The sequence below is a fragment of the Mirounga angustirostris genome, unplaced genomic scaffold (assembly GCF_029215605.1).
Source record: "Mirounga angustirostris isolate CCGP_5_RB_7025 unplaced genomic scaffold, mMirAng1.0.hap1 SCAF_4, whole genome shotgun sequence".
In the NCBI taxonomy this organism is placed as follows: domain Eukaryota; kingdom Metazoa; phylum Chordata; class Mammalia; order Carnivora; family Phocidae; genus Mirounga; species Mirounga angustirostris.
Genome location: NW_026991712.1, coordinates 47,987,712 through 48,014,305, shown reverse-complemented (window position 1 = coordinate 48,014,305; position 26,594 = coordinate 47,987,712). Strand labels below are relative to the sequence as shown.

The 26,594-nt window shown below is 37.0% G+C and overlaps 1 protein-coding gene across 1 annotated transcript in view; it reads right to left on the bottom strand.

The window, feature by feature from the left end:
* Positions 1-26,594, bottom strand: part of CNGB3 (cyclic nucleotide gated channel subunit beta 3) — a 137,883-nt gene that overhangs the window by 21,955 nt on the left and 89,334 nt on the right. Inside the window, exons 12-15 of the mRNA XM_045896275.2 lie at positions 22,715-22,874; positions 21,382-21,479; positions 7,886-7,969; positions 776-894 (exon numbers count right to left, since the gene is read on the bottom strand). Of these exons, the coding sequence (XP_045752231.2) occupies positions 776-894; positions 7,886-7,969; positions 21,382-21,479; positions 22,715-22,874 (461 nt within the window). The remainder of the gene's footprint in view (positions 1-775; positions 895-7,885; positions 7,970-21,381; positions 21,480-22,714; positions 22,875-26,594) is intronic.

Below are 26,594 nucleotides of genomic sequence, written 5' to 3'. Positions count from 1 at the left end.
CTGATCCACAAAATTCAGGTTTAAATGTTGTCCCTTCTACCTATTAGCTATGTTATCTTGGGCAAGATAACTGGTGCCTTAAAGTTTCAATTTTCTCAATTCTGAAATTGATATATCAGTAACTGCCTGACAGTACACCCTTCTCTTCCCCTTCAGAGCCAGTATCCTAGTTCAAGATTCCATCATCTTTCACTTGAACTGCTACAAATGACTTTAAATTGCTTTCCTCTATTTTATTCTTGCTCTTCTACTGTCTCTTCTCCACATAGCTGTTGGAGTGGTCATTTAAAATCATAATTCAAATTTATTACTTTTGCTTAAAATCCTCCACTGGTATCCATTTGTATTTAGAATAAAATACAAATTCTGTACCATGGCCTAAAAGACCTGTAAAATCTGGTTGTTTCTCACCTCCTTGGCCTACTCAAAACTGCTCTCTTAGCCTGACATTTAAGTTTTCCAACAATCTGACAACTAACTCTCCCAACCTCTTCTTTCAACATTGATTCATTCACATATATACATATTCAATATATACTGAGTATCTACCTTATGAAAGGCACTGACTAGGTCCTGGGACTAAGGAGCTGAAAGAGCTAGGTCTTTGGCAGAAGAAGGGATAAATAGAAATATGAAAATCCTTATTTTACCAATGTTCTCAGAACAATCAAACCTTTGCCAAATTTGAGCAAGAACCTTAGTTATTTTATGACCTAAGATTTTTCTTTTATGACAAATAATAGACTTTAATACTTATGATGCATCTTTAAGATACCTGATTTCTCCAAACACTGCTCCAGCTTTCAGAGTAACGAGAACTTGAGCATCATCAGAGCCTCCAAGAACTTGGACTTCTCCTTGCTTGATGATATACATTTCCTTGCCAATTTCTCCCTGTATGCCATATATAAAGAGGAAATGTTAGTCACTTTACTCTTGACAATTATGTCCCAAATTAAGAAATAAAAACTGTTCCAGAGGAATAAATACAAATAAAGAAAGTAAGAAATATCAATGTAAAAGTAATTATCTTAAGACTTGAGTTAGTTATGGACATTGGTTGGACATAACACGTGAAAGGAAGTTATTAGGAAAGTGATACTTCCCAACATGTAGCATTATATGCCACCGCACTGGATACTTCCCAGCATGTAAGCACTGTATGCCACCACTGGACAGGTAAGCACTCTGTGCCACCATTGGACAGGTAAAGATGTTTCAGTCAGCACATTGTTTCTTTCTTTTTTTTTTTCTTAGCATTTTATTTTTTTGTGGGTTTTTTTTGTTTTGTTTTTTAAAGATTTTATTTATTTATTTGACAGAGAGAGACACAGCGAGAGAGGGAACACAAGCAGGGGGAGTGGGAGAGGGAGAAGCAGATCCCGGCTGAGCAGGGAGCCCGATGCGGGGCTCGATCCCAGGACCCTGGGATCATGACCTGAGCTGAAGGCAGACGCTTCACTGACTGAGCCACCCAGGGACCCAGCACATTGTTTCAGGGACAGGTACGGGTAGAGGAAATAACTGGTTGTAAGCATAGTCACCCCAGCTTTAGTGGCCAGTGCTATGCTTAGAAGAAGGTGCTTGGTGTATCAAAAGAACATGGGCTACAGTCATTCAAAGGTCAACTCCACCCTCCTGCCTATAACACTGAGGTCTGAATTTAGTAATTGGAGCATAGGAGACCTTTAAGCTATTATTCTTGTTCCATATTTAAAGGAAAGTGTCAATGTATCAGGTTGTTTTACTCAGTCTTGCTTATCTCTGGGGACTCTTGGAGCCAGGGCAATGATGCTTGTTCAAGCTTTGAGGACTAAATTCCTGGAATGTTCACATAGTCACTGGTTAATAGTGTTATTCTGTATGCTTAGGGCAGTGTAGCAGGAGGTACCAGGCTGTCAACATTGTTCAGTGTAAACACAAAGATTTATGATGTGTCTGAATCATGGCTAGTCATGTAGCTATGTGACCAGCACCATTTAACAACTTTTGACCTCAAGACTGATGGGCTTCCCTAAGTGGAGATATTTTGTCTTTGTCTTTAGGTCTCCAGCTAGAGAGAAAAATTAATCCTTATGATCCTCTCAGAAGTAGGACTTAGGAAGCCTGCACCTGATTTTTCTAGTCTTTGCCTATGTATAACTTTTTCTTCCTGTTCCTACACTGTATGCTTTGCTATAATAAATCTTAAGCCATGAATATAACTTTATGTTGAATCATGCAGATCACCAAACTAATGGGTGGTTGTGGGACCCTTTGAACATCTCTTCTTGCTCCAAGATCCAAAAAGAATAAATATGTCTTACAAGAGACCTAAATTGCAATTGGGTCAAGAAAAGCTGTTAAATTCTAAATAAGCTGGTTGCATAATACTAGACAAACTATTTGGATAATAACACCTATAACTCTTAGTGAATTGGGTCTCGATCACCCTGAGGAATAAAATAATAGCATGAACACAATGAATTTACTTACTCGGTTCAGGAGGGGACTGGGTTATTTGAACTCACTAAATATTCCTGTTAGCCATATTTTCAAAAGATTAGAATACAATAAAATTAACTCAGGATTAAACAATGTTGATTAAGTTTATGCTCTGTGATGGCTGAGACAATGTTTATTTTGTTCCAGGGCTGAGCATAGGGCTTATGATATAGGCATTCATTTATGAATGAGGGAAATATAGTTTAACCATTTTCTGGGAAGTTTTGAAGACCTTTAATACTAAGGTTTGTTTTCATTCCAACCCCGCCTTTTAAAAAAGATTTATTTATTTTAGAGAGATAAAGAGAGAATGTGAGCACAAGTGCAGGAAGGGGCAGAGGGAGAGAATCTCAAGCAGATACCCTGCTGAGTGCAGAGCCCCATACGGGACTTGATCTCAAGACCCATGAAATCATGACTTGAGCCGAAACCAAGAGAGAGACGCTCAACCAACTGAACCACCCAGGCTCCCTGATTGTTTCCCTTTCTTGAACATTAATTCTTGTCATATTCTAATTGTTAGGTTGAATTTAAAGTTTTCAGATTCTACCCCTTAGTTAACATCTGTGACATTGAATTTCTCATTTTATCTTCCCATTACTTTTTTTTTTTTAAAGATTTATTTATTCATTTGAGAGAGCGAGAATGAGAGAGAGTACATGAGAGGGGGGAAGGTCAGAGGGAGAAGCAGGCTCCTTGCTGAGCAGGGAGCCCGATGCGGGACTCGATCCCGGGACTCCAGGATCATGACCCGAGCCGAAGGCAGTTGCTTAACCAACTGAGCCACCCAGGCGCCCCTTCCCATTACTTTTATGAGGAAGGTAAAGGAAGCACTATTATTTCCATTTTACAGAAAGAAAAATAAAGGCACAGATCACCACAGTTGACTAGCCAAAGCTCCATGACAGTAATTAGAAGCAACTAGATGGGGCGCCCGGGTGGCTCAGTCGTTAAGTGTCTGCCTTTGGCTCAGGTCATGATCCTAGGGTCCTGGGATTGAGCCCCACATCGGGCTCCCTGCTCAGTGGGGAGCCTGCTTCTCTCTCTCCCACTCCCCCTGCTTGTGTTCCCTCTCTCACTATCTCTCTCTGTCAAATAAATAAATAAAATCTTAAAAAAAAAAAGAAAAATAGAAGGTGTCATCAAGAAATAGGAAATTTGTGATGCGTGGGTGGCTCAGTTGCTTAAGCATCTGCCTTCAGCTCAGGTCATGATCCCAGGACCCCAGGACCGAGTCCTGGAGTCCTGCATCGGGCTCCTTGCTCAGCGGGGAGCCTGCTTCTCCCTCTCCCGCTACCCCTGCTTGTGTTCCTGCTCTTGCTGTGTCTCTCTCTGTCAAATAAATAAATAAAATCTTTAAAAAAAAAAAAAAAAGGAAGCCTAGAATGCACTGTGCAATGCCAGTATTTTTAAATTTTGCATTGTGTATAATATTAAGCATGTATGTATTCTCAAATATAGATTAAAGTAGAATTCCAAGACAGATGGATCTTATTACAGTTATTTCCATAATATCAATGTTAATAACTACATCTAACATTTACATAGTACTTTTAAAAATCATAATAATATCTGATATTTACATTGCTCCTTATTTTAATACCTGCATTTGTTCCATCAGAACATGCTACTTTATAATTGCAAAGCATTTTCAGGGATCTTAACTTATATAATTCTTGGAAAAATCCCGGTGAGGTCAAAGATATTTAAAAATCGGTAGTAGAGGCTTGAAAAGTTAAGTGTCTTGAGCAAATTTACAAGGTTGGCAGACGGTAGCATTAGAACTAGTAGCATCTATGTCACCTGACTCTATAGAATATATACAGATAGATCATATCTAATGATAAATCCAGTATCAACACCAATCTCTTAAAAACCAATAAAATAGCTATGAATTATTTTAAAAAAAGGAAAAGTGTCTGAATATTAGTTTTCCAAGAGATACTCCAAGAAGTAGTAATTACTACAGGGCTATATTCCTTATTCTTTGCATGAAGTAATTCTCAAGGAACTGGAATGATTTTTCAAAGGCAGTTATTACAACTGACTGGAGGTAGAAGTACATAATGGGCATTTAAATATAGTTCAGCACTTTTAATTATTTTTTAATGATCATTTCAGTAATTTTCCAAGGAGATCTGGCATAATCAAGGAACCAAAACTTCCACGATTTCTTGCATATTTCTAGGCTAATGTAAGCCTTTCCTGCAAGTTTAATTAGCATTCAAATGAAGTAGACACTCCTCAGAGAACAAGGTCTGACAGCATGTGCAAAATAAGATCAAACCAAGCTTTTGTGGTTGGTTTATGTACTAATTTGGAGAAAGTGTAGAAATGCAAGAGCTTCATGTAGAGTGAGGTAACCCTCAGTGAGAGAGCACTTCAAATTTTCAGGGTTCCTGTGTAGAAGGATATATTCTTCAGAAGGGGCATTCTGACACTCAAATTAATTCTTGCAATTAATTCTGGGAAAATTCCCAAGTATTCTTTGAAATGGTTCAAGCTACCCACTCAGTACATTTGGGAGTCATCTTGAAGATTAGGCAGGTCAGCAAACTTCATCCCGAGCCCTAACATTTCTTCAATTATTAAGGCAAATGCCAATAGAATATGAGTCTTTTCCTTCCTGTTTCCTACAGTGATTTGTAGAAATGATAAGCAAAAACAAAGCTGAATTTAACAACTTTTCATCTCTGTCTATATCTACTATGAATTGAATCCTCCTCTCTTAAAAACAAAAGCAAAGCAATGTGGCAGGTAGTCTCATGCTTTCTCATTTCTGCTCTTTCCCCTACTTATTCCTTTCCTCCCCTCACTTGTGTTCACTGATCTGTTTTTATTATTAGTGCTAGATGTATGTGAGGAAGGAATTAGAAATGAGAAGGCTGTCTACGCTGCATTTCACATTTTGTTAAGCAAATTTGCACTGCTTAGGGGCATGCGTGTTAAAGTTTCTATGAGTTATCTCAATTTCCAGTCCCTGCTGTTATTGGAACAAATTGAAAGGCCATTTTGGTGCATTAAGGCCATGGCATTCCAAATGTACCACTGCCCTAAAGGGGTCCTTAAACTGAGCTGTGGTTTGTATTTCCCATTTCAATGAAAATGATTTCATGTCACCAACCTGCCTATTTTTAACTTGGACTAATTTGTGTAGGACTGCATATTCTTGGGTTTCTATTATGTCACAATCTCTCCTCCATTTTTCCTCCTTTACTTCTGATAGCTCCTTCTCTGATTCTTCTTCCTTGACCTCCTCCATAAATAGTGGCATTTTCCAAAGTTACAGGCCTTGGCCCTCTTCTTTTACCTTTCATGAGCTTCTAATGAAGTTGGTTTCCATATGTTGGTTCCCAAGATTTACCTCTAGTTCTATCCTCTCTCACAAACTAGACTGATTTCTACCTGTGCACCAGCTTTCTCCACCCAGATGCCTTGAAATACCTTATACTTTTGACTTTGTTTTACACCATTATCCCAGTTGATCACTTGCTTCCATTCTGTAAATACGCTAAGCTCTGTCCTACCTCATGGCTCCAAGTCTTCATCTAAAATGCTGTCCTCTACACCTTATTAATACTGAAATATTTCTCTTTATATATTATAAAGGTCATGGCTGACAACCTGACAACCTCCCCCTATCTCAACCCCCAAACCTAAATAAGTGCCATTGCCACCACATGCTTCCCTAGAGAATTCTATTTTTCCTTTATAGAAGAAGTTAGCACATTTTGGAATTATGTATTATTTAATTTCATTTGTTTATTGTTTGTCTCTTCCATCAGGCCAGTGAATCTCAATTTTGGCTGCATTGTAGAGTCATCTGGGAGCTTTTAAAAAATACTGATATGTGAGCTCCACCCTAACCCATTGAATTGCTGGGGATGGAGCCCAGCCTTCTAATTTCAGGTGATGCTGATGTACACTGTGACTTGAATACCCCTGCACTGCTGATTATACCCAGTACTCAGCACAGTTCCTGACCATAATACTCAAAAATATTGACTTTTTTGAATAAATGATACTAGAATGTTCTAACCTTTGACTTACTGTAATTTTCTGAACTTCCTCTGCAGAGAGTTTCTTTCTGCCTTAACTCACACTAATTCTTTCTTCTATCTGGAATGCCTATTTCTTCTTTTTCTTGGTCCATGTAAATTCATTTTTTTGGCTCTTTTTTTTTTTTTAAAGTAGCCTCCATGCCCAGCCCAATGCCAGGCTTGAACCCACAAACCTGAGATCAAGACCTAAGCTGAGATCAAGAGTTGGACACTTAACTAACTGGGCCACCCAGGTGACCCCATGTAAATTCACTTTTTAAGACTTGGCTTGAATAGCATCTTCTCCAGGAAGACTTGCCAGTACCCCTGTGGGACAAGTATCCTTACTCTGTGTCCTATAACAGTTTGGGCTTATGTTTACCATAACACCTAACACATTATTTTGGAGTGATATAAGTGCTTCTCACCCTTACTTGCTTGTGAACTCCCCAGGGTTTTGGATCGTTTCTCATTTCTTTAAACTGCTCATCTTCCTCTACTTTTTATTCTGATTATTGACTTCACTATTGATTTAGTCTCCCAAGATACAAAACCCAAAGTCAGCATTCCTTCTCTCCTCCCTTAAGTTAGAACTCAGAGATGTGCAAAAATGTTCATTGTAGAGTTATTTATAATAGCAAACATTTGAAAATTGATTATAATATATTCATAGACTATACTATTATGCAGCTTTAAAAATGAGGTTGTAGAAGATAACTGAGTAGTTAATAAAATGTTCATATGATATATAGTTACATGACAAAACATAAATACAGTATGTCAGTTTTATAAAACAAGCTTTATCTATCCAGCAATCAGTATAAAAAGATAGGTTGCAATATATGAGTAGTGGTTATTTCTGGGTGGTGGAATTTTTGTCTTTATGCTTTTATGTGTTTTCTATTTTAAAAATAATGAGCATGTATTACTTTTATAATCATAAAAATTGCAGTAAAATTGGAAAGAATGTGGCATTAATTATCCACTAATTGGGTGAGCTAAATGGAGGTAACTGATAACTTGCTGAAGACATAAAAAGGGCAGAACCACCTTTCACTTCTATAACTTTTTTCTCCACTTTAAATGTTTGGCATTAATGGGGTGTGACAATTGATGATTTACATTTATACAAAGCAACTTTTCAGACTTCCCACACTTACATAAGTAATGAAATCCATATTGTCTTTTTCCATTTTGAACTCAGAGTAGATTATTCTTTTACAAAACTGTATGTCATAATTATTTCTATACTACAGAATTCACCCTGAAAATTCTGTTTAAACTATGTTCTAGAACTATATCTGAACTCCTTAAATGTACTTATTTACTAGTTGTGCTTTCAAAAGATAGCATGCACTCACCTTTTTGAAGACAAAGTCACCAGGTAAATAAACAGTGGGTTTCAATCTTAGCAACATGTCATAAATCATCTGTGTATCACAACCCTAAAGAAAAAAGTAACAGAAAAATAATTCTTACAGACACAGCTACAAAGACAACATTCCAAATAATTTTAAAATGATATGAAAATAAATAGTAATAAAAGTTGTCTGTGTTAACACTACAATATTAATTGCCAATGGATATGGACTTGTTTTGACCCAAAATTTAGGAAAACACAAACAAACCCATAGTGTGAATGCAAGACTTTGGATCCTGGTCAGACAGATTTGGGTTTTAATCCTCTCTCCACTACCTATTACTACAGAACCTTTTCTAATCTGTTAAGTGGGAGTTAAAAGGGTACATTTCATAATGGTAAATTTTTACTCATGTAAAATTTAATATAATGTTTAATTGATAGCTATTAATGATTATAATATAATAGTGATAATTATTATTAGTGTTAAGACTGACCTAGATCAAAATAAACATCCGAATATTTTTCTTTTTTATAACATCTTACATACTACTGTTTGATATTATTATTTAACTTTCCAAGCTTGTATGTCTTTCTTTACCAACTTATCTTCTTAAAGGCAGAGTAACTGTACATAATAGACACAAAAGCAGTATCTGTTGAGTAAATGATGTTCGTATCCACTTTAATAGTGTAAGAGACACATTTGATTTGTTAGAATATGTGTGTGTATATTTGTGTTGTGCCCAAAGAATTATAATTTCTCTATATGATAGGCTAAAGAAAAATTGATAGATGCTTCAAAAATGTTACTCTACATAGTGGTTTGGAATCTTTTGCTTTCACCAAATATTTTATTTTCTCTCAGAGCTAACATGTAGCTGCTTTCCTTTTGTGGTTGGTCCTGCCCATCCCTTAGAGGAATTATTATTTTGTGGACAACTAATCATAGTCAGGAGCAGAGGAAGGAGGAGGAGATGCAAAGGGCGTGCTCCCAATTTGTGGATTGGATAATCATTCTTTCAGCAATCGCCAGTTTTCCATAATGATTTCAGTAGCAAACACTTGACCTAGATCCATCTGAAATTTAGATTTCAGGGTTGCTTGACTGATAAGGAAAGTTAATAATTTATGATTGAAGTATCGTCACGTAGCCATTGGTAGGGAGCATTCAAATGAACTTGAAGTCAGAATTTAAAAAATTTATGTGAGAAAGTATAGCTTTTGGTTATCCAGGATGGAAAAAAAAAAAAGGCCAAGGCTAACAGCAATACCTTCTTAATACAGCCCAACAAATGTTGATGAAAAGCTGCTACGAGCAAGCCTTTGTACATGCCCTTGGAGCTATGAAAGATGAAAGAGAGTACACTAGTTGGGATGATGTTTTAAGTAAACAGAAAAGCTGTAACTGATGGTAGAAGTGAATCATGTCATAAGACATTCCAGTTAAATATCCATAAAACTTTTAAGAGGAGGGGCAGTTACTGTTCCTGGGAGTGGGGGCAGGAGAGAGGAGAAGCACCAAGAAGTTGCTCATGTGGATAACACAATTTGAGTCCATTGAAGATGAGTATGATTTGTATTTGCAAAAACACAGAAAGATCCTTTTTTAAAAAATTTTTAAAGATTTTATTTATTTAACAGAGAGAGACACAGCGAGAGAGGGAACACAAGCAGGGGGAGTGGGAGAGGGAGAAGCAGGCTTTCCACTGAGCAGAGAGCCCAATGTGGGGCTTGATCCCAGGACCCTGAGATCATGACCTGAGCCGAAGGCAGATGCCCAAAGACTGAGCCACCCAGGCGCCCCAGAAAGATCCTTTTAGATAAAGGAAAATTTACCTTTTCTTTCCTTGTTATGTTTTTGTTTTGTGCAAGGTATATAATTTTTATTTATATTTGTTTTATTCCTACTGTGTCTCATAGGTTATCATATTTGCTAAAGCAAAAATTTCTTTCTAAAAATTGTGGTTATTTTGTTTTTAGTAAAAATTCTCTAAATATATGGCTCATGTGCCCGATTTCTTTTTCTTTTTTAGATTTTATTTATTTATTTTAAAGAGAGAGGGAAGAGAGAGAGAGAGAGAGAGCATGGGCGTGAACAAGCAGACTCCGGTGCTGAGGGCAGAGCCCAACATGGGGCTCAGTCTCATGACCTTGAGATCATGACCCTAACCAAAATCAAGAGTGGGATGCTTAACTGACTGAGCCACCCAGGCGCCCCATCATGTGCCTGACTTCTTTTCTTTTTCTTAATTTAAATTCAATTAGCCAACTTATAGTACATGATTAGTTTCAGAATGTAGTGTTCAATAATTTATTAGTTGTGTATAACAGCCATTGTTTATCATATCACGTGTCCTCCTTAATGCCTCCGTCACCCAGTTATCCCATCCCCCCACCCAACTCCCCTCCAGCAACCCTCCGTTTGTTTCCTATAGTTCAGAGTCTCTCATGGTTTTTCTCCCTCTCTCATGACTTCCCATTCAATTTTCCCTCCCTTCCCCTATGGTCCTCTGCCCTGTTTCTCATATTCCACACATGAGTGAAACCATATGATAACTGTCTTTCTCTGATTGACTAATTTTGCTCAGCATAATACCCTCCAGTTCCAACCACATCGATGTAAATGGTAAGTATTCCTTCTTTCTGATGGTTAATATTCCAGTGACTGATTTCTTTTAAAGCTGTAATTGGTTCGGAGTAATTTCATCTTGGAAACTGGTGTTCTGATCATTCAGAACTCTTCGAAAAAACACAGACTTTAATTTTAGGATCTCCCTCACTAAAGAAAGTTCATGTTCTTGATGTTTTAGAGAAAATTCATTAGAAATATACTTGGAAGTTCTTAAGCATAAGCATGTTTAGAATATCATTGTGAGGAAGCTAACTCTCAATCATTCATATCCATGGAGTAGAACACTATAAATGATCAGAAACAGAACATTTAAAAAACCCACTTACATTTGTGCAATTTGATTTTTTGGGGATTAATTTTTACAATCCTAATTTGTAGGCCAAAATAAAGTTTTCATTCATTCTATTGGAATGAACTTTGATGAAAATTCCCAACTGTATTAAATTGTATTCATAGGAGTTATTAATGATTTTAAATGTTTTCCTGTGACCATAATTCTTGTTCTATAAATACACAGAGATGTGTGTGGCAGTATTGTTTCCAGTACTGAAAAAACCAGAAACAACATAATGCCAATCTGTGGACAGATAAAAATGTTGAATATTTGTAGGTTGGAATACCATAGGGTGGTTAAGATATATAAATCAGATCTTTCTCTGTATATAGACATGATTGAACTTGACAAAAAATTGGACTGCACACAAAAGCAAGATGTAGAATATAATCAATATGATTCCAGCTATGAAAACACTACACAAAATAGTCATTGATGTCTGTATAGATATAAAGTAAAATTATAAAAATGAGGACTGGAAGGATACCCTTGAAATCATCTTAGTGGCCCCCTCTGGGGAGGGTGGGAGAATGGAACTGGGGAGAAGAACTGATGAGATGTTGGCTTGACTTTTATTAATTTTAATGAAAATGAAGTAAAACACACATCCCAAGATCGTTTGTAGGAACAGAATGCCCTTTGAGGAAGAACACATTTCATCTTTTCTCTTCTACCTTCAGGTTAGCTCACTGGCAGAAAGCGTTAATGAAGGAAACCCAATGCATGAAAGTGTTAGACCAAACTAGGAGATGAGCTCTAAAATAGAAAAGCAAACAATTATTACTTTCCTCAGTAGAAATGTGCAAGTGCCTACATGAATAACTTTTAGCTTATAGCTTGGATTTCCTCAGAGAAAAACATCTGAACTGTTATAAATATGAATTTTTATTAACACATTTGCATAGAATATGTATCAATTTATGTAAATGGAACATAGCAGCTGCATGTAATAAAAACTTAAGTTTAAGTTTTATCAATTAAAAGATTCTGTCCCCAGTTGTTTTATGGACAGGTGCCATTGGCCTTGAGGCAGCTGTGATCTAGAACTAGGTCCTTCTCATCTGTACTGAGGTTTAGTGAATGAAGTTTATATTATGAAGTTGTTATAGTTTATGTATCTGACAACAATTATCTCCGCTGCCCACCCTTTGAAAATGATTATTTTATTGAGATACACTTTGTTCCACTATTGTGTGATTAAGAAGAATTACATCCCAAGGCTAGTGTTTTTTCTTTGTAATGCAGCTCCATTTCTTTTATAGAGGCCATTAGGAAATTTTCTGATGTACAGAAGGTCAGAGCACAGTCATTGTTTCATAAATGTCCTTTTTAAAAATAAAGTGAGAATACCTGTATAAGTATCAACATTAGAATTATGTTAATAGCATTTGTATTAAATTTTACTATTTTCTTATGTTTACCTGTTTTATTCTTTCAACCTTCCTGTGATGCCTGGCATTAATTAATATATTATCACTCCTGGTTTTTAGATGAGGGAATGGAAGCTCAGGAAATCTACTGATTACTTCCCTAAGGTCACACATGCAATAGATGTCAGAGAAAGGGAATCAGCAGAGTGTGTGTGTTGTTGTTGTTGTCTTTTAAATCCACATTCTGAGCAACTGAGGGCAAGATCTGTGTATTATTTACTTCTGTACCCTCAGTGTCTCACCAATGTTTGGGGCATGCTAGGCACTAAGTAAATATGGGGTGATGCATGAAATGAAGTTGTTAGATATTATTCCATTTTCAACAATGGGAAACTCAGTGCTATATAAATGTGTATTACAGATTTGAATAAAGATTCTGGAGATTTGAACAGAAATAGAGAAATTCTGTTTTTATTTTATTATTATTATTTTTATAGATTTATTTATTTTAGAGAGAAAGAGAGTGCATGAGATCCGGGGGGAGCAGCAGAGAGAGAGAATCCCAAGCAGACTCCTCCCTGAGCACGGACCCCCAATGGGGAGCTGGGGGGGGCCTCCATTCCACGACCCATGAGATTATGACCTGAGCTGAAACCAAGAATTGGACGCTCAACTGACTGACCCACCCAGGCACCCCTTTATTTTTATTTAATTCAAAACATAACATATATATTAGATGGTGGTTCCTGTACCTAGAAAGTTCTTTTAATAATGCCAAGCTCTGAACACAAATGAAAAGCTGGTAAAACTTATTTTTGGAATGACTACCTTCTCAGTCCTGTAGGAGTTCTCCATTTCTAGGTTTATTCCTGCTTAACTTCTTTGAAACAGAATTTAAGATATTATCAATAATTTATAATTCACTGTGACTTTAGGAGTCCCTTAAGTATAAACAATAGTCTTCAAGGATTTTCCCAACTCAGCCTTATTTATTATAAAAGGAAATGCTTTATCCCATCTTAAACTCCATTCCTATTAAGCAAGTGATGGGTGATATGTGTAGAGCAGAGAATTCTGAATCGAGTTGCCCATGCTATTGACTATGCCAGTCATGCTACTGATTGGTAGTTACTGGGAGCAGCAAAGTGAAATGTGATAAATAATTTGCAAGTTACTATGTCATAACTTACTGAATTCTAAGTGATGTTGGACCCAACCCTTTGCTCAATATTTGCAAACACTAGTGAAAGTCATCTCCATCAAGGTTTCCTTGAGAACTGACAATAATTCTATTTTTCTGGGAGCTTCAGTATCATAGTCAAAGTGGGAAGTCACAACCCCGTGGATGAATCTAATCCATCTTGAAAATAGGTTTAAGCAGGGCCACACCAAGAACCTGATTTCACCAGTGTAGAAACTCCTGTGGGATTGTATCAGTTTTATTTTCCGGTTAGTAATACGGTAATAATAACAATAGAATTTACTATGTGGAAGATGTTGATATAAACACTTTATATGTTTTGAGTCACATAATCATCACACAACCAAAGATATTATTATTTAGAATTTCCCTGTCTTACTGGGAGGCACTGGTGAGCAGGGACTCTATGGGTGCCTCACGCTTTGGACAGAGTGTTCAAGGTGTAGAGTTGAATGGAGTTCATCTGGGTCATAAGCTCATTGTTTAAAATACTTAAAAAAAATCTGCAACAATACCTTATTACTGATACCACCAGGGTAAAAATAAAGTTAATAAAAATGAAATGTAGTGAGTCTCACTGTAATGCTCTGATTTGAAACCCTTCAGAGAAAATATGTGATGGCATATCTGATTAGGCTGTTACTTCTGGGGGATTGTGTGTGACTAGTAGAAATAATTACATCATTTCTATTCCATTCCTGACTCAGTCTGTCACTCACATAGTTTGTCACCTCACCCTGCATCTTTCCTACCACCAAAGTCAAAACTTTTCCAGGCTTCACTTGCCACATAATCACAATGAGTCACAGGTCCCAGTGAGGTGTCCTGTTTGGGATCTGTTCTGCATTTTTACTAGAGCAGCAAATAATGAGAAACATTGTGTTTTCCTTGACAGACTGGTGGTGCATACATTCTCATTTTGGTATCTGGATCCCTGATTTCCTACTGTTAAGCTCTTTTTCAGTTTCTGAGGGATGAGATTTAAATTCTGACCACTAGGTGGCACAATAGAACTTTTATTAAATTCTCTCCCATTTCTGGTAATTTAGTGGTAGAGGCAAAATGTGATTTCCCTAGCACTTGATTTGATAAATGATATTTAAAAATTGTAATCAAAATAATAGATCATCAGAAAGTAGAGAAAACTGCCCAGCTTTATAGAAATGAATTGTTCCTTATTAGCTTAATACTTGAGCTTGGGCTGTAACAACATGCAATCTGCAAGGAAGAGAGCCATTTTTTTGTGGAAAATTTTAAAAAATATTATAATATGACTATTCATCTCTAAGCTCTTCAGAAGCTCTGATAACCTCATGTAGAATCAGCAAATCTTACTAATTAACCATAATTGACTGAAGCAAAGTTTTAGTAAAATCCTGTGACTCTAATTCTCTTGCTTTGACTGAGAGAGAAAAGAACCACATGAGATTTAGGGTCTTTTCTTAGTAGGAGAGTAGCAAAGTGTGTGTGAATTTAGGTTTCTGCGTGTGAAACTGATGTGCTAATACTAATTCTGTGAAAATTGCTAGAGAATGGCCTTGAGCTAGCGTTGTTTTTTGACCCTAGGAAAACTTCTCTGGTTCCTCAACATCTTACCATTCATCCAGATAGGGCTGGTGGGGAATTGAAAAATAGCATCATAGAGTGGTTAAGTTCATAGTTCATACTGTGGAGTAAGAAAAACCTGTGCTCAAACCCTGTCCCACTGCTTTGAGATCTATGGCCTCAGGCAGGTAAGTAGTTTGCACTTTCTCTAAAATGGGGATATTAATAAAACTTTGTTAGAGGTTTGCTGTGAGAATAAATTGAAAGAAGGTATTGAAGCAAATAATACAGTGTAGTACATAGTGAGAATAATAATAAACAGCAGCTATTATTTTTGAGAAGACGCATGTATCAATTTTCAGATTTGGCATTAGCAAGAGCTTGGTTTCTTACCTTTGACTTAATTATATTCTATACAACTCTGACAGTGCTTGGGGGCTGTGACGATCAATTTTGTGTCAACTTGGCTAGGCTATAGCCTTCTTAGATATTTAGTCAAACATAAGTTTAAATGTTACTATGAAGGTTTTTTTTAGATGAGGTTATTATTTAAGTTATTAGACTTTGAGTAAAGCATGGAAACACTCCATTATGTGGGTGGGCCTTATTCAATCAGTTGAAGGCCTTAAGAGTTAAAAAAAAAAACCCCAGAAGTCCTCTGAGGAAGAGAGAATTATGTTTCCAAACTGCCTTTGGATTTGAGCTGCAACATTAACTCTTCTCAGGGTCTCCAGCCTGCTGGCTTGACCTGCAGGTTTTGAACTTGCCAGCCCTGATAATTACATTAGCCAATTTCTTTCTTTCTTTTTTTTTTATTAACATATAATGTATTATTTGTTTCAGGGGTACAGGTCTGTGATTCGTCAGTCTTACACAATTCACCGTGCTCACCATAGCACATACCCTCCCCAATGTCCATCACCCAGCCACCCCATCCCTCCTACCCGCTCAACTCCAGCAGCCCTCAGTTTGTTTCCTGAGATTAAGAGTCTCTTATGATTTGTCTCCCTCTCTGGTTTCATCTTGTTTCATTTTCCCCTTCACGTTAGCTAATTTCTTAAAACAAGTATCTTTCTCTCTCTATATATGTGTATAACTTATTGGTTCTATTTCTCTGGACTATACTGATTAATGTAGAGGCCATGTAAAAATTGGGTATAGAAGGTTTATGGTGACAGTGTTAGGATTGAAGGATCTAGTATAGTATGGACAACTTTCATGGGATATTGTTCATATTATAATTTATAATACTCCAGCATTATATTACTTTTGCTAAAGCATTACAACAGTCATTGTTCCACTAATATATAAACAAATTTCACAAGGCTAAGAGGAAAGGAAAATAAGCTGGACACCTGGGTGGCTCAGTCGGTTAAGTGTCTGCCTTCGGCTCAGGTCATGATCCCAGGGTCCTGGGATCGAGTTCCACATGGGGCTCCCTGCTCAGCGGGGAGCCTGCTTCTCCCTCTGCCTGCCACTCCCCCTGCTTGTGCTCTTTCTGTCTCTCTCTCTCTGACAAATAAATAAATAAAATCTTTAAAAAAAAAAAAAGGAAAGGAAAATAAGCACAGTATGCTTTTTGCAGTTTTTATTTATTTTTATTTTTAAATTTTTAATAAAGATTTCTTCATTTATTTTTTAGAGACAGTGTGTGTGTGCACGAGTGGTGGGGAGGGGCAGAGCGAGAGGGAGGGAGAGAATCTCAAGCAGATTCCCTGCTGAGCATGGAGCCCAACACAGGTCTTGACGCCACGACCCATGAGATCATGACCTGGGCCAAAACCAAGAGTTGGATGCTCAACTGCTCAACTGACTGAGCCACCCAGATGTACCCCCTTCCTTTTTTTTTTTTTTTAAAGATGTATTCATTTATTTTTTAGAGAGAGAGCAGTTTCAGTTTTTTTAAAAATTTGAATATAATACAAAATTAAAGGAAAAGATATATGCCTTTGAAAAAACTGAAGCAAAGTTATTTAGCTTAGAATTATTCTCTGGTCCTGCATTGCAAACAACTTCTACTACATCTGTATCCATTCTCAAATTTACAAGATGGAGAAAAGTCCTTGAAAAATTTTTGACTGGAAGAATGAAGGGGGGGAAATCGGAGGGGGAGATGAACCATGAGAGACGATGGACTCTGAAAAACAAACTGAGGGTTCTAGAGGGGAGGGGGGTGGAAGGATGGGTTAGCCTGGTGATGGGTATTAAAGAGGGCACGTTCTGCATGGAGCACTGGGTGTTATGCACAAACAATGAATCATGGAACACTACATCAAAAACTAATGATGTAATGTAAACCTAAAAGATTCTTTAGGGCATCTTAAAATACATCTTTGTAAGTTAAATGATTTTCAATGACCTTTTATTTCCCCTAATCCTGAAGATTGGAAAGACACAAAACATGCTTGCCAGCCTCCAATCTTGGTGCCAGATCTCTCTCTGTTTTTTCTCTGTCTCTCTCTCTCTCTCTTCCTGTCAGCCTGCCTTGTAAAGATATGGAAGATTCATTTTCAGGAAGAATTCAAGATATGGAGGTTTTCGACAGTTGACAGTCTCCCTTCGTTACCCTTGGATATTCTGGTCTATTCAGTGTAGTTCCATTTCTTGTCTTTGTAAAACTGAAATCTACACTGAATTTTCTCCTTTCCAGGTTCCTTCGTTTATAGAATTGGGCCCACACTACATAACCTGGCTTCAACTGACCTTTCTAGATTCATCTTTGGTTATCACCCCATGCTCTGGTTATAAAGAACTTCTTCTCATCCTGTGAACAGGTTATAATTTCCCAAACTTGTAAGGATAAGTTATAAGAAGGCTCCTGCTCAGGAGCCCCTACCTTCTCACCCTGTAGACTCCTAAGCATCCTTTGGGCATACATCAAATATCCTCTCCATTGTGCATTCAGCCTGACTGCATAGGTGACACTCTGTGAATGTGTGTAACTGATTCAGAAGCAACAAGTAATTGGGTATAATTTATGAGGTAGGGGTGTAGGATCACTAGTTAGCCTATTTTCTCCTTAAGAAAAATAACAAATTTATATAATCTACTAAGACTGCCTTCACAAAAATAAAATTAGAAAGATTCCATACCTACTTATTTTCTACTTCATTTAGCTTTAGAAAAAGATAACTTTTTTTTTTTATTTAATAGAAATATAAATGGAAATGGGTTCTATCTGGAAGAAAATGTATTTTTAATGGAAATGTTAGAAAATAATGAATCTAAGTTTATGAACAGCATTAACAAGATGTGAAGATTTAACCTTCTCAATCAGATGTTGCTGACTTTATGGATTTAAAAAAATATATGTAAAAGCAAAGAAAAAAACTCTGAGACTAAAAACTGATAACTTCCCAAATTAGAGATAATCCCATAAAAGTCAGTGGTATATAAGTTAAAGCTTTTTTTTTTTTTTTAAAGAGAGCCAATTGTTAGTTACTCTTAGTTAAGCTAGTCATTAAGGTATAGAGAGTTTTATAACATTTTTAAAATACTGTGAAAATAATTTAGCTTTGTGGCTTTCACTCCCCATTAGAAGCAATCATTGATTTGATTTGTATTATCATAAAATAATTTTATTTATGAGATCATCCTTTTACTAGGGTGCCTGGGTGGTTCTGTCAGTTAAGCTAAGCATCTGACTTTGGCTCGGTCTGGGGTCCTGGGATCAAGCCCGGAGCCCCGCATTGCATCGGACTCTCTGCTTAGTGGGGAGCCTGCTTTTCCCTCTCCCTCTGCCCCTCCCCCAGTTCATGCTCTCTCTTGCTCACTCTTTCTCTCAAATATATAAATAAAACCTTTTTAAAAAAATAAATAAAATCTTAAAAAAATCATCCTTTTACTATTTCCTTGGTTCACTATTCAACTCCTAACTCTTATTCCCTTGGCTTATCTACCTTGCAAAATTCTTACAACTGGTTATTTGCAATGTGGTATGTTGTTGAAATAATCAAGAAAGCCAAATTATGTTAAAATTTGGGGCATTGTTCAGAATTTGAGGTCAGCAAAAAAGTCCAGGTAAAAAAATTGTTATAAAACTAACTATGGCTCTTTTTATATTTGTAATATTTCAATTTTAGACATAAATTTGGAACTTTTATGCTGTAGAAATTAATCTTGACTTTGCTTATTGTTTAAAATATTCAGTTATTTTTAAGTTTTATAATCTAACACATTTTAAACGGTTTCTTTTTACTTTGTGTCATCTGCCAATTTGAGGATCACATAGTTCATATCTTCATCAAAATCTAGTTATATCAAGAAAAGAGTCCTAGGATACTGACCTAACCCTAGTATTCTATGGAGCCAGGGGTGAACCTAACACTGGAAATGACTCTGCCCAACCATTTTACCATACAGCTTCGGCTTCTTCATCTTGTCTCCAACGGTGTTGATTATGTATTTTCAAGGCATATCTTAAAGCTGTCTGGATTACATCTTCTTTTCTGCCTTCACTTTCATCCTAGGGGATCACATCTAGTCCCATGACTTAAAATACATCAGTGTATTAATATGCCCAAATTTATTACTCCAGCTTGGACATCTCCCCTGAACTTAGATTTATTCATCAAACTGCCTACATGGCATTTCATCTGGAGGTCTAACTCCCACTTCAAGTGAACCTATCCAAAAACAGAGTCTGTTTCTCTCCCCCTCATCCTATACTTACTCTAAAACTTCTTATTTTGCAAATGGTATCTTTGTTCTTCCTGTTCCTCAGGCTTAAATCCATGGAGTCAGCTTTGATTCCTTTCTCTCTCTTTCTCTCTCCCTTCACATAATCAACAAGAACTTTGGCCTCTTTCTTTTAAATATATCCAATATTTGGCCACTTCTTAACAATTCTGCTCCTATTACTCTGGGTCTGGTCATGATCATCTCTTCCATGGATGGTTGCAGTAACCACTATTTGGTCTCCCCAATGTTCACATTTGCTTCCGTGGTCTATTCTTCACATTATAGGAGGGATGATCCCTTCAAACGGATCTTAAATAAGTCATCTTCTGCTCCACACCCAGCATGGAGCCCAGTATGGTGCTTGAACTCACAACCCTGAGATCAAGACCTGAGCTGATATCAAGAGTCAGACACTTAACCGACTGAGACACCCAGGTGTCCCAGCCTCCCTTCCTCTCTTTTTTTAAAAATTTATTTTAGAGAGAGAGAGAGAGCACATGCGTGAGCAGGAGTAGGGGCAGAGGGTGAGGGAGAGGGACAAGCAGACTCCAAGCCGAGTGCAGAGCCTGACACAGGGCTTGATCCCACGACTCTGTGATTAAGACCCGAGCTGAAATCAAGAGTTAGAAGCTCAACCGGCTGAGCCACCCTATTGCCCCAGACTCCCTTTCTTTTACTGTCTTCTGACTATTTTGCTTCCCATCACTCTACCTTTGCTTCAACTATTCTGTCTTCTTTAGGATGTTCCCGACTCAGGGCTTCATCTTGTCTATCCTCCTATAATATTGCCCTTCTGCCCAAATCCCCCTTCCTTTCCCCAATATCTGCATGGCTCACTTCCTTGCCTTTTGCAGTTCTTTGCTTAAACACTCAGTTGCATTTCATTAGAGTAGCCTTTTTTGACCAGTACCATTCTCATCCTCTGTAGCCTGTTCAATTTCGTTCATGGCATTATCACCTCCAAACATGTTTCATATTTATTTTTCATCCCTCTCTTTTGGGATTTAAGCTCTATGTGTGCAAGTATTTGTTTTCAACTGTTGTATTCCCAATGGCTAAAATGACTCCTGAAATATAGTAGGAACTTAAATATCTATTAAATGAACAGAATGAACAGATAATGAAATAGATTAGTGTGTGTAGTGAATGCTACACACGGAATTAAATGTTAATGAGAAAAACATGCAGTACAATGCATTAAGAAGAAGTGCAAGGGTGGTAAAATTAAAAACATTCAAAAAGTAAAAAATTTATGTTATGCACTTTTTCTAAAAAAAAAAAAGGCTCTAAATTTGAATTTGGCCATCTAAAAACTCTAAATCCAAAACGTTAGTAATAGAAGACATGGTTAGTCACAATTCTCTGATTGTCCGGCCAATCCAGAGCTAATTTGGGGTTTGTCACGCATTGCCAAGGTACATTCGTAAATGGGAAATTGTGTGCATAGTAGCAAAGACATAAAGCTGTAGAGCTTAATTATATTTAAATTAATTCAAGAAGAGCCTGAAGAACTCTTTTCTGACACCAATTAGGAGAGAGTGGATTCTAAAGAACAAGTCATCTGCTGAAGAGAGACCCACAGTTTATTTGACTCTAACTCCACATAAATTCTAGGTTGTTGATTTTGTTAAAACATAAGGCAATAAAAATAATAAATGCCATATATAGCAAGAGCTTAGACTTTATGGAGAAATTGATATGGTGTTTTTGTATTCATTGTAAAAGCACTCGCCTTGAACAACTCGACTTTGCTGATGATGCTGAAGTTCACATCCACGGTGAGGGCTAATCGCATGGTGACAGGCAGGGTACAGAGCAGATTGGACTCATCTTTGCAAAGACAAACACATGAACCCAGAAGGAGAATAATTAATAAAAAAATCAGCAAAGTATAAGAAAAATTTTAAAAATTGAGGAAACAAAGTGCCAACTCTTTTTATAAATAGCTGCATCAAATTCTATACTTTTATTACTTCTATTGGACATACATATGTATCACAGTCACACTATCACTTTCATGGAGAAAAGTATTTTAACTATTGATGACATAATAGTTCTGAATAGTTTCAGGACATTGTGTTTACTGAAACTTTAGATGTAAAGTTTAGTGATCATGAGACAATGGCTAGTGAACAACCTGATGGAAAAAGGATCTAGTTCTTGTCTTTTGAGTCTGTGGATTCCAGCTCTAACATCCTGGGGATGGCAAGTTATAATGAGTACCATGTGGCATTTGAAAGCTTACTGAGCTCTGTCACTATCTTATTTGACCCGCCTGACAAACCCAAGGGTAAGTGTTCTCAATCCTGCTTTGCAGAAAGAAGAAACAAAAAAAAAGAACTGAAGTTCAGAGAGGTTGTAAGTGACTTGTTCAATTGTGTATAGTTGGTAGATGGCTCAGTTGGGAATGGAATCTAAGAAGAAATGTGTTGAGTAAATTCAAATTATTGTTATTTACTTGCTTATTAACTCAATGAAGAATGTGAATACATTAAAGATTTTTTTGTATGTGAATTTAATGATGGGCCTTAAGGCTGATAAAATGTTCCATAAACAAACCTGTCTATTCTTAGTCTCTAGTATGGTACAAATTTCTGAGAGTTGATTATTTTTGATGTTTTCTTACAACAATTTAGAAAAAAAAAGAATTGATATAGCCTTATTTTGATTCCAATATTGATTCTAAATATGAAAGTCCTTCATATAAAAACATAATTCCTTGTTTCCAAGGACTGTTTGTCCTTAGTTCCCTCCTAAACCAAGGAGTTGGAGCAGTATCTACAGTTAGAGAGAAGGAAGGAACCTGTTGCTGCTCCTTTTGCTGTTCTTCCTCACTTGCCATGTCCTCAGGAATAGCTGTGGATGCTTTTCCAGGATTTGTAACTGGTAAGTTATGTCTGGATATGTAGGAAAAAGTCTCATGGTATTAAACTGATACTCTAAAAATCATTCAGTTGTTTTCCAATCTTTTGTTGAAATCCAATTAGTCTCAGCTTCTAACTTATAGAACTTGCATTATATGGACATGCTATACAGGGATTTAGTTGGTAATTTGCCTTGCTTACCTAGCATTCTTTGAGAGTTCCATGTATATTCATACCAAGTCCATACCCGATTCTGCACACTTTTAGGAATGGAATAAGTGTTCATGTAGGAAATGGTCTGATCCATGCTGATTCGGAAGCAGTTCTGATTGGCTGTAGCTGCCCCAATTACATCTTGCATCTAAAACCACAAATATGGTCACTCCACACTCGGCAGATGAACTGCAAGAGTTACTAAAAGCCCAGTTGAATTAAGAGTTTTTATGAGATACATTCCACTCTAATGCACTACTTGATTTTTAACATGCTGATATTGAGCCTTAATTTCAACCATTTACATAAATCATATCCTCCCTCTGAACCCATAAGGACAACAATAGGACCTGTCTTACTTACCATGTGAAGTTTTTGTGAGGATTGTGACTGCACACAATCTTCTTTGCAAATGTGTGTATAACTGCAAAGATGTTAGTTGATATTTTAAAAATTATACAGCTTGTGCTTATTCAAGGGATGTACAAAGAGTTGAGCAATTACCTGGCAGAATGTCTAGTCCATTTTTGTGAGTCTCACTTTGAAAGCATCCTTCATAGATTATCCAGTGTGGCTGGCTATATAGACTCAATTCATCATGAAATTGCAACCTCTGTACTTCCCTTTGTGTTGTTTAGACAGATAAAATCAAATCTCATCATGCTTAAGGCACAGTATTCAGCAGAAGTTGAAATGTGCTGAAATTACTGAAGCATCATCCACTGCTGTGACAATACTTAAGGAACTGTCAGGTTTTAGTTCTTGGATGTTTATAACTCAGCCATAAAAACCCACTCTAGGTTAAAAGCTGATCTTTAAGGTCTCAGCACAAAAAAGATATATAGCTTGACTCTTCCTCTCACATAGAGGGAAGCAAGTGGTTGTAAATTTGCTTTGACTGTGGGTTTATAATACAGAGGAAAACCAGGGTCTCACTTTTACATTCTTGAGACTTTGCTCATTCATTCTAGTAGCTGTGCCTTTTCTGCTTATAGAAAAATTACTCATTCTTTGAGGTCTACCTCAAATGACTCTTTTATTGTGGTGCCTTCCTCAGTTTATATTTTTAGAGTCAATAGGTTTTTCTTCTTATCAAAAGTATCTGCTGAGGAGCTATGCAGATAGTCAAACTGGATACATCTATTTCAGTCCCTGACTTACTCCTTGGGGCTATTCCAAATATCCTTCAACAACCTCAGTTACTAGATTTCCTTTTTACAAGCCATTCTTGACAGATGGAAAACGTTACCAAGTCACCTAAGGCCATGAGAATTGGAATATTAGGGGTTGGGTTGGGAGATTTAATAGAGCTTTAAATTGGGAGCCAAGGATAATTAAGAGCATTATTGATCAACGTTGAGGGCCCAGAAATTATAGTGACAGTAATCTGAACGGTTTATGTGCTATCTTTCAGCAACACTGTGTTTTGGTTTTGGTAGCGTTGGTGAAGAAGACATGTGTTCCATGATGTGTTCAAGATTAGGGGGAGAAAATGTCAGTCTTTATGAGTTGTATCAGAGAATAGAATATTGTAATTAAAATGTGATGATCAGGTCCAGGGTGTAGTACTTGGTGTGGTTGTATGTGGGGATTTTGAATAAGTGGAGATTGTGTCCCAGTCCCTCTTGTTTTTAACTGTTTTCCTCAGCATCTTGTATTCACTATGAGAGATTAAGGCATAAATCTGTATCTCCTGTCTCATTCTTTTTCTGCAGTAGGGATGGGGGGGAGGCTCTCGTACGACATTTTTAGTGGCTTGATATTCTTTTTTGTTCCTGTTGGAACCTCAAATTCAATGTAAAGGAAGATGTGGTGTGGTGTGTAAAGCAACACTTCTCAAACTTTCATGTGCATATAAATCACCTGAAGGTCTTGTTAAATTGCAGATTATAACTCCATAGTTCTGAGGTGAGGCTTGAAATCTGAATTTCCCAAGTGACTCTTCTGCTGTTAGTACAAAGACTACATTCGGAGTAACAAGAAAATTGAACAGGAGCTAGATATAATTTTTTAATCTTGTAAATATTACCTTGGACATAATAAGTGCTAAATACATGCTAAATTTTACTATTACTATCAATATTATATGGCCATATCATACAACTGTGAATTATCATGTAGGAATTAGGGATGCCTCTTAATTTCTTTAAACTAGAGTTGCCTCATCTATAAAAGTGAGACAGCATTGAAGGGGATGTGGCTACCTCACACAGATTTTATGAGAAACTATGGAATAATAAGATTTTTGCTATTTATGTTCAAATTAATCGCATTTCTCTCTAAACCAGTTTTCCATTTTCAATCATTGTTGATGCAATGATTAAGCCATTAAGATTATGATATTTATACTTACAGTTTTTAACTGCTTGTGTGTTCTTCCCAAACCTAAATATTTTCTAGAGTTTCCTTACAATCTCTCTCTCTACTCTGTTACCATGTTCAGGCTGGAGTTGCCATATCCTTCTATATCTCTTTAACCATATTTTTAAATTTTCTGTATTTTGATGCTTTGATATCTGGTACTATCTCTCTCAGAGTTAGCTAATTCCTAGAGATAGCAAACAACTCTACTGGGAGTGCACCTTTCATAGGCAAAGTAACAATCCAGAGGCCATACTCCCAACATCCTTCTTTATTGGACTCTCATATTCCAGGCTACTATCCACTTGATCCACTCCAAAGCCAAGTACCAGCCAACCAGCCAAGAGACAGCCCCTACACCCCAGAACCTGCTAAAATTATCCAAACTAGCCAATCCTAAATCTGTTTACCCTGCTTCACCTGTTCCTTACCCTGGTGCTTCCCCATGTGCCCCCTTGGCATGTTGTGATCCTTCTTTCTGGGTCTGTTTGTATAACAAACTATCTTTTTTTAAATTTTATTTTATTATGTTATATTAGTCACCATACATTAGTTTGGTGTAGTGTTACAACATACATTAGTTTTTGATGTAGTGTTCCATGATTCATTGTTTGCATATAACACCCAGTGCTCCATGAAATATGTGCCCTCCTTAATACCATCACCAGGCTAACACATCCCCCCACCCCCTCCCTTCTAAAACACTCAGTTTGTTTCTCAAAGTTCATATTCTCTCATGGTTTGTCTCCCCCTCTGATTGCCCCCCCCTTCATTTTTCCCTTCCTACTATCTTTTTTTTTTAACATATAATTCATTATTTTTTCAGAAGTACAGGTCTGTGATTCATCAGTCTTACACAATTCACAGTGCTCACCATAACACATACCCTCCCCAATGTCCATCACCCAGCCACCCCATCCCTCCCACTCCCCATCACTCCAGCAACCCTCAGTTTGTTTCCTGAGATTAAGAGTCTCTTATGGTTTGTCTCCCTCTCTGGTTTCATTTTGTTTCATTTTTCCCTCCCTTCCCCTATGATCCTCTGTTTTATTTCTCAAGTTCCTCATATCAGTGAGATCATATGATACTTGTCTTTCTCTGATCCCATGACCCTGAGATCAGGACCTTGAGATCACGACCCTGAGATCATGACCCCAGCCAAAATAAAAAGTTGGATGCTCAACCAACTGAGTTACCCATAATAAAACCTACTTTTAAAGACAGTATCACTTCCTCCAATTCATATTATATTTTGATTAATCTTCCTGAATCTCTTCTTTGTTCAAAATTCCCCGTTGGCTGACTTCCCGTTGCCGTTAAGATAAAGTTCAACATCTTTAACATTCAGAGCCCTTAAAATATTTTGTCCTTAGGTATATCTCTAACCTATTTATAAGCACTCTTCACTCTAGCCATTCTCTATTTCCTCAAACACAGTTGTGTTTTATCATTGCCATCTTTCACATACTGTTTCTGATTGATTGGACTATCTGTCTATAACTACTGA